At 42.2% G+C, this 18,789-nt stretch overlaps 1 protein-coding gene across 3 annotated transcripts in view; it reads left to right on the top strand.

Moving 5' to 3' along the window:
* Window positions 1-18,789, top strand: part of prkd3 (protein kinase D3) — a 42,007-nt gene that overhangs the window by 11,992 nt on the left and 11,226 nt on the right. For 2 of the 3 annotated variants that reach the window (XM_079369046.1, XM_079369044.1), the window contains exons 3-10: window positions 11,306-11,444; window positions 14,794-14,925; window positions 15,291-15,448; window positions 16,351-16,543; window positions 17,301-17,378; window positions 17,475-17,661; window positions 18,036-18,159; window positions 18,393-18,470. In XM_079369046.1, coding sequence (XP_079225172.1) covers window positions 11,306-11,444; window positions 14,794-14,925; window positions 15,291-15,448; window positions 16,351-16,543; window positions 17,301-17,378; window positions 17,475-17,661; window positions 18,036-18,159; window positions 18,393-18,470 — 1,089 coding nt within the window. The remainder of the gene's footprint in view (window positions 1-11,305; window positions 11,445-14,793; window positions 14,926-15,290; window positions 15,449-16,350; window positions 16,544-17,300; window positions 17,379-17,474; window positions 17,662-18,035; window positions 18,160-18,392; window positions 18,471-18,789) is intronic. The other variant, XM_079369045.1, reaches the window with a different exon arrangement.

The raw sequence follows: 18,789 nt of genomic DNA, 5'->3' as shown, positions 1-18,789 counted from the left end.
CTCATACAGAAAAACCAATGAATGAACAATGAGCCATACTCTGCCTGCCACATGGAAGGAAAGGTTAGTCAGCGTTTAGAGTGAGAAAAGCACAGCTTCTCTTGCCACACTCCCACCGAATGAGTTTCCTTTCCGCTGCATGTGGCCGCTTCACTCAGTTACTCTAAGTAGAGTCTTCCTTTTGCAGCGGAAAAGAGGCTCACTTGACTTCAGCAGGAGCACATGTTATGAATGTGTGTGTACTGGAGAGAGATGGGATGAGTTTGTTTGATCCTGCTCGCGTACAAAGATGCCTGCTTGAATATAAACCATATGGAGGCAGTGCTTTGTCTGTCAGTTACACAGAGACACCCGTCGCCTTCTGCCTCCAGCTTTAGTGTTTTCCTTGGCCCAGTTCTGCAAACAGAGGTGCAAATAGTTCTATGTTATATATCATTGAAATTAAGCATCTCAGTAATTCTTTTGCATGCACTGGCTGCAAAGCAGGAGGGAAGCACATTATGCAGCTGTGGCTCACTTCGTCAGTTGCCTCTCTACTGGAGGGGTCAGGTTCGAACCCCAGCTCCTGCAGCCTCATGGTCTATGTGTCCTTTGGTAAGACTCTTAACCCCAAGTTGTTCTCTCTGCTTCGGCGGCAGTGTATTTACATATAGAAACCTCTGCCTCAGTATTAGCAGATGGCTGTTCCGTCATGAGCCCGGGTCAGATTTAAACTGGGCTCTTGTAATAAAGAAATAAGTAAGGTCCTTTACCTGCTTTTTGTAAACATAACGATGAGCATGGTCTTGTTACCTGCTCTTTTGTTAATGTTAACAGACAAAAAGTAAGGTCCTTTACCTGCTTTTTGTAAAGCGTCTCGAGATGACACCTGTTATGAATTGATGCTATGAAAATAAAGATTGATTGATTGAGTATGGAGGTTTGTCAATGGGTAGGTGTGACCTGTGGTGTAAAAAGTGCCATTTACAATTTAGGATCACACTCTGATAGAATACCTGCAAAGTCATTTGTAGTTCAGTGTTGTTGTCGATGACAGCTTGCATCACAAGCTGTCATCGACAACAACACTGAACTACAGTTGTTTATGACATTGAGCGCTACACTGATAAACTAATATGAGAATCTCCCAAAACGTTGGGAAACGTAGTTATTCATTATGTTACCACATTAGTAATTGTTCTCTTGGCAAGGCACAGTGACTTCCTGGAATCTGGGCGTTACCATGAAGTTGCCAGACAACCAGCATACAGTAGACTGCCTCCAGCCAAGAAACACTCTCGCATTTGACTCGTATTAAAACAGCTATTTTTTTTGTACGCATACTTACCCTTTTGATTGCAAATCAAAGAAACTAAGATTCAGGTCTAAATGGTGAGCTTCTGGATTAAGTGGATATTTTTGTTAGCTTTGGAGGCTAGCGTTTTCCACTTGCTAATCATTGCACACCAGTTCACACTCCATTGTCTGACTCCAAATAGGCAGTTACAAATTGTGAAAACTAAAGCATAAGAACCAAGGAGTTTGCTTTTCTTTTCCACTTATTCTTAAAATAGTCCATACTTTATGCAAGAAATGGCTAATGTGTTCTGGAGCTTCTTCAGCCTTAAGTCGGTAAAGTTTTCATTTTCAAACACTCTTCCAATAAGGTTATCAAGACCTAATGCTGCTACCCCTGGACCCAATAAAGACGTACTCCACATTTGTTACTAATGCAGTGATAGCCAACACCTGTAAACAGAAATGACTGAACAGAATTTAGTTAACAAGGTTCCTTTTGCTATGCTAACAGTCTATTTGCTCTAGATATATTGACTAGTCAGGTATCAAAAGTCTTACTAAACTCTTGGTAAGTGAGCAAATGTGCATATCCTTTTAAAAGTCACACTATTCCTTTAATGTTTGTTGCCCAGCTAAAACTGTCTCTTGTAAATGTTCCTAATTAAACAATGTCATTTTGTGCTTAATATGACAAAGACACAAAAAGACAATAATTGGAAGGCTGGCTCTGCTTCCATCTATAACGTATCCCTAATGGACATCCATGCAGATACAATGAATCTGGTTTTTGTTTTATACATTCTTATGGTCTCTGCTTTTTGCTGATTCCAGTCAGTTTATTACACTTGGAAAATTTCCTCTCTTAAGCAGAACAATAAATAATGTTATTCAAAAACTTGAATTGGATACTATTGCTGAGAAATGTATCACATTATGTTTAAGTTGAATGTCCTTCACACATACAGCTCAGTGAGGACAAGTACATTTTTGAAAAACAAAGCACCCATATTACCGTATATGGAAACTGTAAATGGAGAAGCAGAAACACTTCATGTTGAACTGAACATTGGAAAATCACTTTCGATGAGGCTGAAGCCCTCAGTTAGTGAAACACTGGTTGCACTTGGGTTTTCCTTGCCATGCTGTTGGAAACCTTGATATTACTGTAATAGCAAATGAAAACAAATACAATTCCACTGTTGACTTGAACAAAGTTTTCCACAGCTTGTTTGATGTGACTTCAACCAAGTAATTACACATTTTCCCCCCAAATGTTCACATGAGAACATAATTGGATTTTCCAGTGCATTCATTTGACAATTAATTGAAGTATACTTTCTCTGTTGTGGCCATGAAAATACACCTCATAGTCAAACTATGGTTTCACCATTGTCTTCACATTAAAAACAACTTTCCTATTTGTAAAACTTTCCAGATGGCTCGTTAGAAGCCATAGTTTCATGTCTTCACTGGAGTGTGTCGATTTTGCACATGTTGTCGCTTAAAGGGGACATTTTAAGAAAAATCCACTTTTGAACAGTGTTTTTGAACATTTATTTGGGTAACCTGAGTGTCTATCGACCTACAAAATTTGAAATAAATCCATCCAGTCCTTTGTTAGTTGTCTGCACTGTCTTACCACACAGAGAAATGCTCCGTTTCAAATTTTCTCAGTTTGTGACATCACAAGTTGGATTCTGGTAAGATATCCCCTCCCCTCCCCTGGTATCTCCACCTATGAATTCCACATCCAGCCTATAGCAAAACATTAGTGCAGGTTCGCCATTTTTATTGACTCTACATAGGAGTGGGAGGAGGGAAAACTCAGGGGTTCATTGCATTTAAAGAGACACACACACCAAAACGGAGCGTTCAGAGAGAGAGCTGGTTTCTACAGGGTCACAAACCTCCTCTGGTGCTTGATTCATGTTATATTTGGACCAAAGCACAGCACAGATGTTTCATTTAGAGCACAGAGGACTGTTTGAAAAGGTGGAAGGGTAAAATGTGTCCCCTTTAAATTAACTGTATATATACGTCAGAAATCACCAAGCTCTTTTCAGAGTTATTTTCCAAGTTGGAATATTGATGCCATTTGATTCAAACCTCTTTTTATTTTGCTCCATTAAAGTGTTTTTATCAGGACTGTCATCATATATAAACCATAAAACACAACAAAATCCGAAGCTGCCTTGAGTCCCTGTGGGAAGAGTCTCGGGGGACGTGTGGTCCCAGTTCTGGCACTTTTATGTAATTGCAGGTTTATCATTCAATGGACTTATTTATTTGGTAAGACAAAGAAACGTTTATCCTTCTGATCTTGTGACAGTCTTAATCTTGCCACCTCAAGCTAAACCAACAATGGCCGTCTACCTCCTGACTGCGGTTCGATGTTTCATGTGGAGCATACCTTTCATAAGGATTCCCTGCAGAGGGTTTGCCCTTTCTTCGCATTGGCATCATGATGAAAACTTACCTCATGTTGTCTCTCCATGCAGTTTAATTTTCTAGGTTCAATGTCTGATTCTAAACAAAAATCTCAAATAATAATAATATTTTGGAGCATTTACAGTGTTTTTGTAAGGGTGATAGTATCAAATAAAAGTTTAAATCCTGGCCTTTCACTTAATTGACTGTTTATAAATTGGTGAAAAAAAACAACATTTGGTTGATATGTATAATGACAGTAATATATGTTTTTACTGTTTTTCTTCCACTAAATTGTGGCATGAATTCATTCAGTTTTTGGACTATGAGTCCGGATAGTTGCCCCAGTATGTCACAGTATGGGGCGGCAGTAGCTCAGTCTGTAGGGACTTGGGTTGGGAACCGGAGGGTCGCCGGTTCAAGTCCCGGCACGGACCAAGTCCGGAAACTGGTCTGGTAGCTGGAGAGGTGCCAGTCCATTTCCTGAGCACTGCCGAGGTGCCCCTGAGCAAGGCACCGAACCCCAAAAACTGCTCTGGAGCGCTCGCTGTGGGCAGCCCCCTCACTCTGAGACCTCTCCATTAATGCATGTCACTAGAACCCTGTTTGTGCATGAGTGTGTATCTCGGCCTGTGTGTGTTAGACAGAGTGTAAACTGAATTTCCCCTCGTGGGATTAATAAAGTATAAATTATTATTATTATTATAGGTTTAACAATTTGATCATTTAGAACACATAATAGATAAGCTTCATTAGCTTTAAAGCTGCATTATGTAGTTTTGGTAGTGAGATTTGAAAGTTGAAAAAGTGAAACATTTCTTTGTTATATTTTCTAAACTAGTTACACAAACGTTATTAAATTAAAAAAATGGGTCCCTGGAACACTGTTTAGAGCTAAAAAGCTCTGGTTTCACAGTTCCGGGCACCCCACCATAACTTCGTTACTATCGTTTTTAGGATAGTATTTTAAAGCAGTGTTCCAGGGACCACATTTTAATCTGTGTATATGGAGTCATGAACATGTGCTACAGAATCTGCACAGTTCTCCAACGTTCACATTTCTCTACCAATACGCCATCGTCCACCTCTAAACATGTAGCCAGTTGAAGGTGTGATAATTACCTTATTGTGTGTAATACACTTATGTGTAATACACTGTTACCATCACAAGTAGTTTCAGAGGTGTAACAGGTGTGAAACATCAGAAACAGCAGAGTGTGTGTGTGTGTGTGTGTGTGTTTGTTTGCCAGCTTGAGTGTGTTTGTATGTAAAGTTCCTGAATTTCCCTCGGGATCAATAAAGGACTATCTATCTATCTGTCTATCTGTCTATCTGTCTGTCTGTCTGTCTGTCTGTCTGTCTGTCTGTCTGTCTGTCTGTCTGTCTGTCTGTCTATCTATCTATCTATCTATCTATCTATCTATCTATCTATCTATCTATCTATCTAGTTCCATTATAAAAAAAAATGGGACACCAAAATTGTTTGTTTGCAACATTTCATGTATGAGCACGAAGTCCTAGCGATGTTGCAACTGCGCTCTTCTAAAATAGCGCTGTGTGAAGGGTTATTCTGGAGACTGCCTTTCAACTTATTCAGCAAGCGTGCCAAATCAAGCAGACGTGTTTTGTCTTGATATCTTAATACGTGAAATGAGTTAGAAGTTTTCATGCAGAGACAGCTATTATTACAACCCTTGTGGTTGCAGAAGTCTTGTTATGAGGCCACATCTGTGTTTTCCGTTTCTCTGGGTGGCTCCCAATGATCAAAACATGTTGTTAGTGGCAAAGGTTGTGAGGTCAAAACCTGACTACACAATGCATATCTTATACCCACTAAAGCTGTATGATGTATAGACACACAGCTTCCAGTATCCATGATTCTGATGTTGAATTCTTTGCCAATAGAACCTCTTGTTGTTGTTATTTGTCACCGTCCGGTTCCCCTTTTCTTTCTACTGACTCGTCCTCTTTCTGCTCCTCCCAAAACGCCCAGCAGCAGCTTTAGCTTCTGAGAATGAATTCCATATTCACACAATAAGAGCCATGTCAGATTTGTTGTTCAAAGAGGGAAACTGCAGAATCCATAGGCCAGCATGATAAAAAACAAAAAAAAACAACAAATCACATGACAGTGTGTAGCCAGAGATCACATGACTATCATACAGAATTACAAAACGGGCGTTTTCAAAAGCATCCACTTTGAGGAGTGTTTGTGAAAAGACCCATTGTTCAAATCCAAAAACACTATGTGAGTGCGGATGAAAGGCTGGCTGTGAAAAAAATAAAAGGGAATTTGGAATTTGAAAAAGAAAAAAAAAGTTTTTATGGAGAGTTGAACCAATCAGCCAAATCTATGAAATAAATTAGAGAAAAATAATCTGCAAATGCTTTGATTGCATATTTTTAAGGAATCATAGTAGTACTCATTATAGCTTATTCCCCTTTATGCAATGCTTCAATTAAACTTGATGTTTTTGTATTTTTTTTGGGGAATGATTCATTAAAAGGGAGGCATGTAACAGCAATGTTACTAGCCTATAAGCTATCATGACTTTTCAATGAGCCATTTTTGCAGTTGACTGTTTGTAAATGTAACTTTGTGGATTACGCTTCACATTCATGTAACGCGCACACACACACACACACACACACACACACACACACACACACACGCACACACACACACGCCCCCACACATCTGTCTGGCCTGCTGCCAGACCAATAAAGGTGTGAGGCAGCATGAGGTCAAGCAGCATACTTTTCCTTACTGTAATCACACAGCCATCTGCCAGAGCCTGTGCACCCATCTCAACACTGCTTCCCTTTTACCACCCACCTCTGCCACATGTCACACACACAAAAACTCAAACGTCTAACCCATAGACTGTAAAAAAAAAAAAAAACCTCCGTCATCATGTGAACACTGTTCTCTTTCGACTAAAAACGTTATTTCCCTCCGTGACCGAGGGCCCAAACACATTGATTTTGGGTTATTTTCCAGGGATGTTGAAGAAATTCAGCAGAACACACAGAGCACAAGCCGCTGCTTTGTTTTCAGTTTGAATGTCACAGTCGTTATCAGAAGAACATGCATAAGTTTTGACTTATGAATAATAACCCCTAATATAACATTTTGAGTTTTTTAATTCAACTGATAGTGCAGGACAAATCATCAGTGTTGATCAATGCCAAACTCTGTCATTTAAACCAGATCTTTTCTCAGAGCCGCCTTGAGCTCATTTGTTTCGCCAAAGAAATGGGATGATATTTCTGGTCGGCCCCGCACGTTGGCCTTCTACCCCTTTCGTCTCCCTCTTTTTTCCTCTCCTCTCTTTCCTCCAACTTTCTGTCCTTATAATAGGATTTAGCATATCAATGGCGGATTAGTTAGTTTAACAAAAGCTTACTACTGCAAAGCCCCCTTTCCACTCGTCTTTGCAGTCTGACTTGTGGACCTCACACACAGCTCCTCTGCACTGGGGTCTTTGGTGTGCGTGTGTGGTCGGGGCTGCTCGGCTGAATGGATCTGCGTTTGAAGTTGACAAAAGACATGCTAAGTCACTACGGGCTTCCGAGGTGTATGCAGTAGCATGTGTGGGATGTGGTGTGTGAGGGTGCATTAAGTGTACAGGAGCGCAGGGGAGGTTTATCCTGTCTTGCATATGTGTGTGTGTGTGTGTGTGTGTGCAGATTTCTGCTTTAAGCCTGCAATGGTCTCACAGGTTCGCCATCAATTATCACTTAATCTGTGATCTGAACAACAGACTTTTAAAATGTGCCCTCAACCTGCCAATCTATTGTTATTGTATCTTGGCTTCCTCCTGCTTTAATGAGGCAAGGAGAAAAAAAAGAAGAAAAAAGTAGAGTGTCCTCTGCCCTTACAGCCTTTGCGTGCCGGCGTGCAGATGCTGCCGCGGCTCAGGAATGGACTGCTCAGTCTGTACAGTGGAAAAGTTTGAGCAGGGTGCCAAGAGGAGGTGACTCCAGCTGGCTCAATTTGGACTTCCAACATATCATTTTCATGTGTATGTGCGGGAGAGTTCCAAAGCAGGCAAATGGAGGAAAACCCCACTGTGACACTGCACCCAGCTCAGGAAGGATGCCCCCCGCTGCCTGTGGTGGTGTTGGTTTGATCCATGTCACATTAATCACCTGAAAGGGTGACGGGAGTTGAGGATGTAGTTGTGTTAGAGGGGCGGGGGCAAGTTGGAAATGTTCCATTAAACTGGCACGTGCCTTACGAAACGTGTTTTTCTGTCGTTTTAATGCAGCTGAAAAAAAGCTCTTCAAACAGGTGCTGGTTGATGGTTGACTCTTATGTGACACAATGATTGCATCTTATGTAACACTTTTTTGTCTCATATTAACCTTACAGAGAAACACAACTCTATTCCTGAATTTTTCATGAGGATTATATCCAGTGGAGGGACAAAATAGGGATATGGCACTGCATCCGTTGTGTCACGTGATTATTGTATTTTAAGTTCCAAATATGGATTTTGTAAGAATTAGAAATACAGGGTTATATACATATTTCCCTGCCAGTTTGACTGACTCATGAAAGGAATGCAGGTAACACAGACAAAGTAATGTGGAGAAGTTAATAACATGATAAAAGAAGAAGAAGGGTGCAGCAAGAAGCAGTAAAAAAGTACACGATGTTCAAAGAAGTAAAGGGTGGAGTCAAGATGAGAAGAGACAGCAAGCACATTAAATCATCACCTTTTTAGCTGAATTTGATATTCCTCAGGTAATTAAACCTCTTGATGTGTCTTTACACGAGTCTCAGAATGGCTGCATCATGATATTTTCATATTTAGTTATCTTGGGCCAGGTATCTGCAATTCTTATCTCTAGTCTATTGCCTGGTATTATTAACTCATGTATGACACAATGGAAGATTTCTTTGTGGTCGGATATCAGATCTTTGTGAAGCTATTTCCATGTTAGACAAATGCATGCACACATTTATACATGCATGCAGTTATTGTAATTGATAGTGATAAAGTGAAGCACCTGCAAGCAAAGAGACTTTATCTAGACTGTCAGTGTGTGTAGTGTACTAGGGTTACTTTCTATCTGTACTATAGAAGAGGCAGCCAATGCATTTGAACTCAACAGAAAAGGGCTTTTTGAGTAATTTAAGTATTCTGATACTCTCAGTGCACTCTGATGCTTTGTTTGAATGCACCTAAAAGTGCTTCACCTTTCCTGTTCTTAGTGAGTCTTCCTAAAGGGAAGCATTGTGATCTCTACAAAAGGTGATGTTTTGTGTAACGATGTCGTTTTCTGATCCCTGTTGGGAAAATTCTTCTCTTCCGCTGGCAGATCAGACAGGGGGGACACGGGGACAATCCTTTGTTGGATTATCTTTCTCCGACCGCATTGCTGCCTCAAGCTGCTGGAGCAGCCCTCGGTAGCAATCAGTTTCTGTGCAGAATTACATTTTTGCCTTCTCGCGGAATCATTCTTCTGGCTTTTGGCGACACGAGTCATCCGATACACCCATGTTTTCCTGAGCCATCAATCTGTCTTGCCGTCTCTGGATCTGTGGTTCTTGGCAGGGGAAAAGCTCCAGGTGTCTTGTGTGTCCCCGTGCCCAGACGATTTGCCAACTCTGGTGCTCCTGGGCCGTCGCAACATTGTTCTATGTGACCCATTGTGTGTGACCCTGGTTCAGAGGGAAACAGCTGGTGGATCCTCCAGTACCAGCCTGCTTGGCACTGAGACTGATCCCAATCCTGAGCGTAAAACTTCGGTGTCCTAAATCTCCCTTTGATACAAACCATGAAGGATAACATGAGACTCCCTCCACTGGTAATCAGCTCCTTTAGCTCTGTCAGTTTGACAAAGTGATGCACTGTATTCTCTTTAGCAGAGTCACAGAGAGAGAGAGCCTAAAACATGTTGGATTTCCATTTTCTATGTTCATATTTGCCTTTGCATTGACTGCGTGAAGATTGTCACTCTTTAAGAGGCTGTATAGGTTGCCGTCGGAACAGGAAGTGACTCAGTATTAACTGGCGCTGCACTTCCTGTGAGCTGACTCTCCTCTGCTCCTCTCAGGATGTTTACCTCCTCCCTCCTCCTTTTCGGTCTCCCTCTACCCCCCTCCTCACAGCCCCACCCCCCCTCCTTGATCACGTGACTTTATGTCAGCGTACTAAGCTCCGAGTCGGACCTGGTCTGTGCAGGTTTAGCTTGACCCCCAAACTTTATCAGCTGTGTCAGCTGAGTTCATGTTCTTGGCTGTGATGGGACTCTCTGGTGGTTTAAAGATGACTTCATCTTTCTCTTGAGACACGTCTGTATTCCCCCCTAATATGTCACAGGTATCTATCTGGTCAGCCATGCACACGCACTCATAGGCCTGCAGCATACAATCAGTGGCAACGCAAAAAAAACAACCATGAAAATTATTTTTGGATTGTAAGAAAGGCTAGAAACACAATCTTTTGTACATATTTAAAAATGTATGGGTAGAACATTATTATCTGAATTCATTTTTTAAAAAGCACCTGGAGACCCCCCCCCCCCCTCTGGGTGTCTCACACCCCCCCCCCCCCCCCCAAAGGTCCCGACCCCTCCCTTTGGGAACCACTGCCCTCGATGTTTGCACATGCGGTTGTACCGTAGATTATGAAAACTGGATTTATGGTTTTACCATTACATATGAGATGTGTCATTGCATGCATCATCGTCACATCGCAGGCTGTGGGATGTCAGTCAACTGAGCAGAAGGACTTCATAGCGGCCACTCTTGTCTGTTTGTTCCCAACCAAGACAACTCCTTTTCTCATCTCCATGACTAATGTACAATAAAAGTCTTTGTGAAATCAGAAAATGACTCACTAAACGATATAAAGTACATTTGTTTATTTGAAAATGAAATTGATGGTGACGTTGCCCTCTTAGTATGGGGTTGTCCACTTTTTTTTTCTGCAGTCAGAACATTTCTTCCGGCACCTGTATGCATTCTATAATAATCATAAAACCATTGAATCTGAAGTACATTCAGAAACAATTTACCCTGCTAATAAAGACAAACCTGTCGACTGCTTTCAAACAAAACTCTTCTGCTGTTGTTGTTTATGATGTTGACAAAGACATGACATTTTCTTCCATCCTCGCTCCAAACTGAACCCTTTACAATTAATAATGATGAACAGTTGAAATGCACAGAAATTCTTGTCATTACATTGAGCTGTGTGTCCTGAAGTTAGACCAGTTGAGAACGCTGCTTTATGGGTGTTTCCTCTATGTAGAGCTCTGATCTCGAGTCCTTGGTTGTATATTATTACCCATACTCAGGGAGATGTAAGCCTTTGGAAATGACAGAAGTGAGTGTGCTCGTATGTATTCCTGAGAGATCGATTATAGAAGTGACTGTGAAACTAAGTCAAAGTGATGAGCTTTATCTGCACCTCTTTGTTTTTCTTTGTCCTTGTACTGTAGTTGTTATCAGATGTGGACCCACCACGATGCTCGAATCCTTTAACGTCTGACATTTTGCTTTCAGATAACTCTTTATCCTTAGTGATTGAGCTTGGAACTGAGCCAATAGCTTACATCTTCACTTTGTGTCTACCTCTTTCTCCAGTTCCCAGAGTGCGGCTTTTTCGGCATGTACGACAAAATCCTGCTGTTCCGCCACGACTTGAATGACGAGAACATCCTGCAGAGGCTCACGTCGGCGGAAGACATCCATGAAGGAGATCTCATTGAGGTGGTGCTCTCTGGTAAGTTAGCTGCACGCTGAGGTTCGTCTTACCTTGAATATGTTGTTCTCAGATACATCAAAACACGAAGTTGTACTTACTTATATGAATTGTTGCTTCACTTAATCTTTGTGAAGGAATACGACCTTATTGGCTCAGAACGTGAAGGAACAAAGGTGCAGAATGGATCACCTTCTTGGATATTTTAAAATGTACATCAGGTAGCTTTTTGCTCTTCATGGAGGTTTGTTGTCAGAGGGGAGTCTGGGGGGAATATGTTCTTAGTGTATGTAGCTGAATAACTTCTATGAGAAGTTTGTGTTTGTTTATGTGCGACAGAAGTCCAGTAGAAGTCTTGCAGTCTTTTTGGCAGGTTTTTTTTTTTTTTTCTTAAATCAATCTGAAAAGCTCAGTAATTGAACAGTCAGCAAAAGTTGTAAAAAAAGAAAAAAGTTGTGCAAAGAAGGAGATGAAAGTTATGGCTTTCCTCGACTTTCAAAACAGGACAAAGAAAGGTCATAAATTCCACCCTGCACTATAAACCAAGTGTTTTAAAGCCCAAACAATAAAAAAGAAGTCTTCAACTAATAAACTTCATGTGTTCAGGGTTTTTGTGCCTTGTCATACTTGACACCCATTCCAGTAAACACAGCCTGTAATGTCTTGTGTCTGTGTACTCACTTAAATATAGCAGCTCAGATGAAATGTTATTGAGCAACTTTAAGCAGACGGTTGAACGAGTGCATGTTAATTACCCAACATACAAGCTCTCCTTCTTTCTGTTTTTTTTTTCTTCTACCCTCAAAGTTTCCAGAAGATCTGCACCTTTTTTTTTGTCTTTATCAGCTACACAGGTGTTTGGCCTTTCTTTGCCACTTCCTGCCATGAATGAATCAGCTTCCTGTGCAGCGCTGAGACCTACACACGGCTTAGAGAGTATCTGTTCTGCTGTAATCCGTTCTCCTGCTCCATCTGCTCCATCTCCAGCGGGAAGCACCTGACACCACCTGTGCTGAATATCTCCCCCTTCTCTCCTGGGCTGGGAGCATTGTTTGCAGGGATTTATACGGGGGATGATTGTATAGGTTCAGGATCTGAGGATACTTCAGGCAGCAAGGCTGAGGAATGTAGACTAAAGACTGGAGAACTTCCTTCTTTTTGTTCCTCACTGTCTGTGTTTGTCTTGTGCTCTCTTTTGTGTCTGCCTCTGTTGCTCTCTTTCCCTCCTCGCTTTCTCTTTTTTCTAATCCCTCCTACCTCAACAAATCCATCTGCAGGTGTAAGCCTCAGCAGTGGAGCCTGACAGTTTACTGCCTGAGATATACTCTCCTGAAAGAAGGAGAGGAGGATCTCCGATTAGCTACATACAGTATGTAGCACATGCTGCCCCTTTTTTCTTCATCTTGCACGCAATAAACTTGGCTTTCTCCTTGAGGTGGGCTTTGCATGTCAGACTCTTGATGACTGTTTGAGAAACACGAGCTGAAAGATCAACCTTCCCAAGCCTTTCATTTGGTGCGGGAAAAAAATATGAAGCTATTCCGCCCAGCAATTTGTCTCCTATCATCTTCCCCTCCGTTTTTTTTTTTTTTTTTTTTCCTTAACCAACCTGTTTGTTGGATTCTGTGGCTGTGGGAGAGAGAAGATCTGGATTTTCTGTCTTGCTGCGAGAAGGAGGCAGAAGTGGCTTTTTCTTGGCTGCCGTCTCAAAGAAGTCCGCTTGTTTTTCCTGCAGTAAGTGATTGTAGTAGGCCCGTGGAGTGTAAACACGCTCTGATGTGCAAGGGCGGCCCTGGACACAGTGAACACAGCGCGGGCCACTTCGGCCCAGGAGGTTTGATGTTTGACCTGACTTAGTTGTCCCTTTGTTCTGTTTTTCACTCCCTGAAATTCCCACCCTGCTGTCACAAGCTCGGGGAATATTGATATTTCACCTTCTGTTTGTCATAAATACGCTTGAGTCAGATGGAAACTTGCAGCCTTCAAATGGAAACTCGGCCACCTTTGAAACAGATACTGCATTTATTCAAGCCCCCTTCGCTCGTGTGAAGTGCTGCTGGAAAAACCTCCCTTCCAGCTCATGTTTGAAGGTTATTAGCACGACAAGCCGAACATAACTTCTCACGACGTGCTAAGAAGCCAGTTGTTATGCAGACGTGTGTGAAAAAGATTGGGAATGCTGCTTTTTTTTCTGTGTTTGCTGCCAGGGAGCTATGTTCACTCTGTGACATGTGACCTGCTGGAGTTTTTTATTCTCAAACCCAAACACTGATCAACGAAGCTACCTAATCCGCTAAAAGGAAGTTAAAATGTTGCCTGATTGTGGTCTAAATTAATATGAATAGCTGAGAGGATTTTACAGAGGTGTTAAGAGAATAAATCATGAGGACAATAGATTTGTTTTTGCTTCCAGGACTTAAAGATCAAATAGGTTCAGACAGGCTTTTTTTTTTTTTTTATTGAATGTTGCTGTTCCTGTGAAATCTTAATGAAAAGATCTGATGTTCTCAGGCTTTAAGGATGTTTTTAGTTTTCTTCATCAGGAGCATGTGAAGAGAGGGAATGTGCTTTTTGTTGTGTATTGATGTTTCTGTATCTCATCACGGCCTCAACAGCTGAGAATGTCCTCAGCAGTCCAAAAGAAAAATGTGTTCGATTGGATCACTTCATGGAAAACGCAGTAGCACACACACACACACTATGACATTACCATCACCGGCTGTAAACATTAACCATTTCCTCTGGTTGGTGACGGTGGCTGTGTGAATGATTTGCACACACACACACAGGGACACACTTCCAATGAAAATCAGAGGCGAGGAGCCTCCGTGTTTTGGCGGTCATACCCGATCTTACTCATCTTCACGTCTTCTGGTGACTCACAGCCATGATTTACCAACTCTGGCTTCCAACAATGAGCTCACTGTGTCCGTTTGATTCAAAACAACACAACCATGTTGGAAACCAGAAGAGAGAATTTGAAAAAAGGCATCATCCTCCACTGAATCCTCTTTGAAGTTATGTTTGTGATATTGATGCACTGAAGTGATATGACAGCATCATTCTGGATTTCTCTGGACTTTTTGGGTGTGCCCTGAATATAGAGGTCGTTTCTGCAGATTTGGCGCCCTCTACTGTATAAAGTCACACATGTATTTCTTTGCCCCGCAGATAGAAACACAGATTTGTTTCTCAATCACGTACACACTAATGAAATAGTTGCCAAAAACGTGTAGAATGGCGGCTTCTTTTGTTTTTGCCTTTTTTGGCATCTTTGTTCATCATCTTTCCATCTCGAATCCTTTTTGTTTTCCTCGTTTATGTTGATTTTTAAGTGAGTTTAAGTTTTCACCTCTGTGACTTCTTTTAGCTCAAGCCACTGTTGAAGACTTCCAGATCCGACCCCATGCCCTTTATGTCCACTCGTACAAGGCCCCCACCTTCTGCGACTACTGTGGGGAGATGCTGTGGGGTCTCGTCCGACAAGGGCTCAAATGTGAAGGTCTGTTGCACACATACACACGCCTTGTAGTACAGAACCCTGTGTGTCATTACCACCTACTTATTGAATAGCTAAGGGACAAACGCCAGCTCTTTGCCTGCTGTCTCGTACACAATCCCAGTGGGAGATTAAAGGCGAGTTCAAGGCTTGACAATCAGATTGCAATGGAGTAATCGTGGCCTATCAGCTTGCCTTTTTCTGTCTTTGTTGGGTCAGTTTTGAATTATAATCTACAAGTTAATTCCTCTATTATATACTTTGAATTCATCTCAAGTGTTTGATTATATATTAATGCAACATTCATAGCTGTGTCTTATCTTATTTCGAATGCCTCCAACTGTTGATTGTGATTTTTATGCTTTCAGGATGCGGGTTAAACTACCACAAGCGCTGTGCCTTTAAGATCCCAAATAACTGTACCGGTGTGAAGAAGCGGCGACTTTCCAATGTCTCCCTCCCGGGACCATCCCTCTCTGTCCCTCGACCGGCACCTGCAGAAAATGCTGTGGTGCTCCTGGATGAGGTGAGTTCTGATTGGTCGAGGCTTGAGCGTATTAACCCCGCACAGACATGTAGAAAACCCCAGGCATACAAGGCAACCAGTCAAAAGCTGGAGAGGCATTAGTATCAGCTTATCCTCTGAATGACGGGGGGGGGGGGATGTTACGACTTTTCTTATTCTCATGGATAAAGTGGGCTTGCTGGAGTTTGAGACGTCGTCAGAATTCCGACTTGAAGCCAGATGGATTTGCCAAGAATGTGAGGCAGTCAATTATATGCTGCTCACGGGCTTTGTCTACAACAGCTAAACGTGTCCAAACTTATCATATTTGGCTCTCTTCCACGGCGGAATCTCCTGGGCCCTGTTGTCGAATAGCACTGATGCAGAAAATTGAATTGAGCGGCACATTACTCCATGGAGAGACCCTCGGCGACTCTTATGAAACACTTTTTGCATAAGCTGGAATATTCCTCTCTTGTCCGTGTCCCCTCCAAAGGTCATCAGGAAAATGAAATTATGCTAATGACATTGAAGGGCCAAGTTTATGTGGCTACTCGTCACGTTTTTTTAGAGAAAAAATGCAGAAATGTCTTCCTTCTTATTCCTTTCAGGAGCTTCCTGAGTTATTCAAAGTAAACCAGAGCTTAATGCTCTGATGTGGTCAAATGTGACAGAGCCAATCAACGTTTTTTGACCACTTAGATTTTATTAGCTACACGAAGTTATTCTAACTCTGTTCGAGACATTTCTTATTACCTCCGTTCTCTCTGTCTATTGCTGTGTCATTATTCACTCTTTTGAATTACGTCCTTTGAAGCCGTCTTTCCACTTTTTGTCGGTTCACGCCTGCGTGTTTTTTTTGTTGGGTTTCATTCTTTCTAATTTCCCCTCTACCTCTCTTTTTGTTTTACCACCCTCTGCAGCAGAGGTCTCACCAGGAGGCCGGGAAGAGGATCCTGTCCTGGAGCGGTCGGCCTATCTGGATGGAGAAGATGGTGCTGGGCCGGGTCAAGGTGCCACACACCTTCGCCATTCACACCTACACACGTCCAACCATCTGCCAGTACTGCAAGCGTCTGCTCAAGGGGCTCTTTCGCCAAGGCATGCAGTGTAAAGGTAGTGATGGGGGTTTATTACAGGATATTTAAAGGCGCTACATGTGACTTTCAAAAACACTGTGTTTGTAGAAATATCTCATGGCCGTCAGGCGACCTGCCCCAGTAACCTGTCGCTCGCTCTCCCTCACTCGCTCGTCACTTGTGCTCGCACAGCATCAACATCGCCCCTGAAACACTGGACGTTAATCAGCATAATGTTTCCAGAGGAGGTTAGTGGTCATACACACGTGAGAGTGAATGAGTCCGTGTGTCTCGTTCTCCATCCTACAAACGACAGTGCCGGCAGGCGCTGCCTGAGAGCAGGAGTGTGTGATGAGTTTGTCCGCCTGAGAGAGCTCCAAGAACGGATAGAAGTGTGTGGAAAGCGGCCTCTGGCTGTGTGTGATGAGTTCGAAGTTTGTTCTGCTGATTTCTGTAAGCGGAGCGGAGTGAGGAGGAGGTTGAGAATGCAAATAAAATGACACTGCCTGGAGCTTTGGCGGGAAATTGGACCCGATTTCTTTTTTACACAGGCAACACAGATAGACAGTGAACATCTACTTTTTCCACATCAGCTAACGTTTGCTTATTAGTGGGTCAAAAACTTGTAGCTATATATAAATCATGTGGCCATTAGGTAGTTCACCTGACAGCCATGCGGTGTCGCTATATAAAACACAGTATTTTTGAAAGTTACACATTTCCCCTTTAATTGATTCCTTACCATTTTATTGTTTTGAAACGTTTGCATCATCTTTTTAAATGTCATCTTTTAGATTGCAGATTCAACTGTCATAAGCGGTGTGCGTCAAAGGTACCTAGAGACTGTTTGGGCGAGGTGGACTTTAATGGAGGTAGGTTCTGCCATCCAAAACCCCTTTGCTTAGTCTCTATCACTTGCGATATAAATACAATGATAATTAAAATATATGAAATGCACATAATTATAGAGCCAGCCAGCCCTGGCCCTGACTCTGACACTACCATGGATACCATGGAGGTGGACAGTAACGACATGGATGGGGGCCGAGGGTTGGACGATTCAGAAGAATCCTCGACCCCCGATGAGAGGATGTTCGACATGGACTCCCCTTTGTTGGACAGAGAGAAAGATGAAGAGCCCATCAAGACTATCAGGTGTGATGATGTTTGCTTAAAACATGTTATCCACTTTCCACTTGTCATTTCTGGTTCCAGTTCCAGCTTTTTTTTTTGTTTCATGGCTTGTACTGTGCTGCTGCAGATGTTGTGTTTTGAGGTGTAGGGGGCACTGTTTACCCTACTACCAGCAGTTATTCTGTTCCCTGCTGAAAATCCCTTTCAAATTCTACGAATGCCAAATGCCTGTGCAGGGTGCAAAAAATAAATAAATAAATAAAACTAGGTTGATGGGAAAGCAAATATAAGAGGTCTCCCAAGTTGGCTATAGTCTGTTTCATAACATTATTTTGATCGAAAGGAGTTACAGATTGTCTTCATAATCGATGTGTTTGTCTTCTGGCTGTGCTTAGTCCTTCCACTAGCAGCAACATCCCTCTGATGCGGGTGGTCCAGTCCATCAAACACACCAAGAGGCGGAGCTCCACTGTGGTGAAGGAGGGCTGGATGGTTCATTATACGAGCAGGGACAACCTGGTAAGACTGATAACCCCAAAAAGTCCAACAGAGGAGCCCAGTCAGAAATGAGCAGTGCTTAGCCTGTATGCAGGGGAAAAAGTCCTTCTCCAAAGCTGTTCACATGTGTTGAATTCAGCCCAGTAGGTATTTTCCTCATGAAACTAAACTTTAAAGTGTGGAGAAATATATATATTAGATCCTGCACGCTCTACCATTTGGACTAACTTGTTGTTTGTTTCCTTGTTTAACAGCGGAAAAGACATTACTGGAGGCTGGACAGCAAGAGTCTGAGTCTGTTCCAGAACGACACCGGGGCAAAGTTCTATAAAGTAAGCACATCGTCTCTGCCTTCCTGAAGGGAAATCAAGATTGTGTCCTCAGCATCGAATATGTAGTAGCACTTTACTAACAAAGGGATTGTTTGTATTTTTTGAATTGGTTGTTTGAGGTAAAAATCAGTGGACAGTTTGTGTCTTCACAGAGATGGAAATCAGTCATTCTCTGTTTAAACGTCTGCCGCAGCACTGACGCAGACTCTAATCATCGGATTTCTTAAAGGAAGAATGTGCAACACTTTACATATAAATACAGAAGATTTCAAGTTAATCCTCATGAAATATCTCTCGTGAGTCGTGATTGTGTGTGTGG

This window comes from Symphodus melops (assembly GCF_947650265.1).
Source record: "Symphodus melops genome assembly, chromosome: 19".
NCBI classification, from domain to species: Eukaryota; Metazoa; Chordata; class Actinopteri; order Labriformes; family Labridae; genus Symphodus; species Symphodus melops.
The sequence above is the reverse complement of the archived record's forward strand: the minus strand, read 5'-3'. Positions and strand labels throughout refer to the sequence as shown.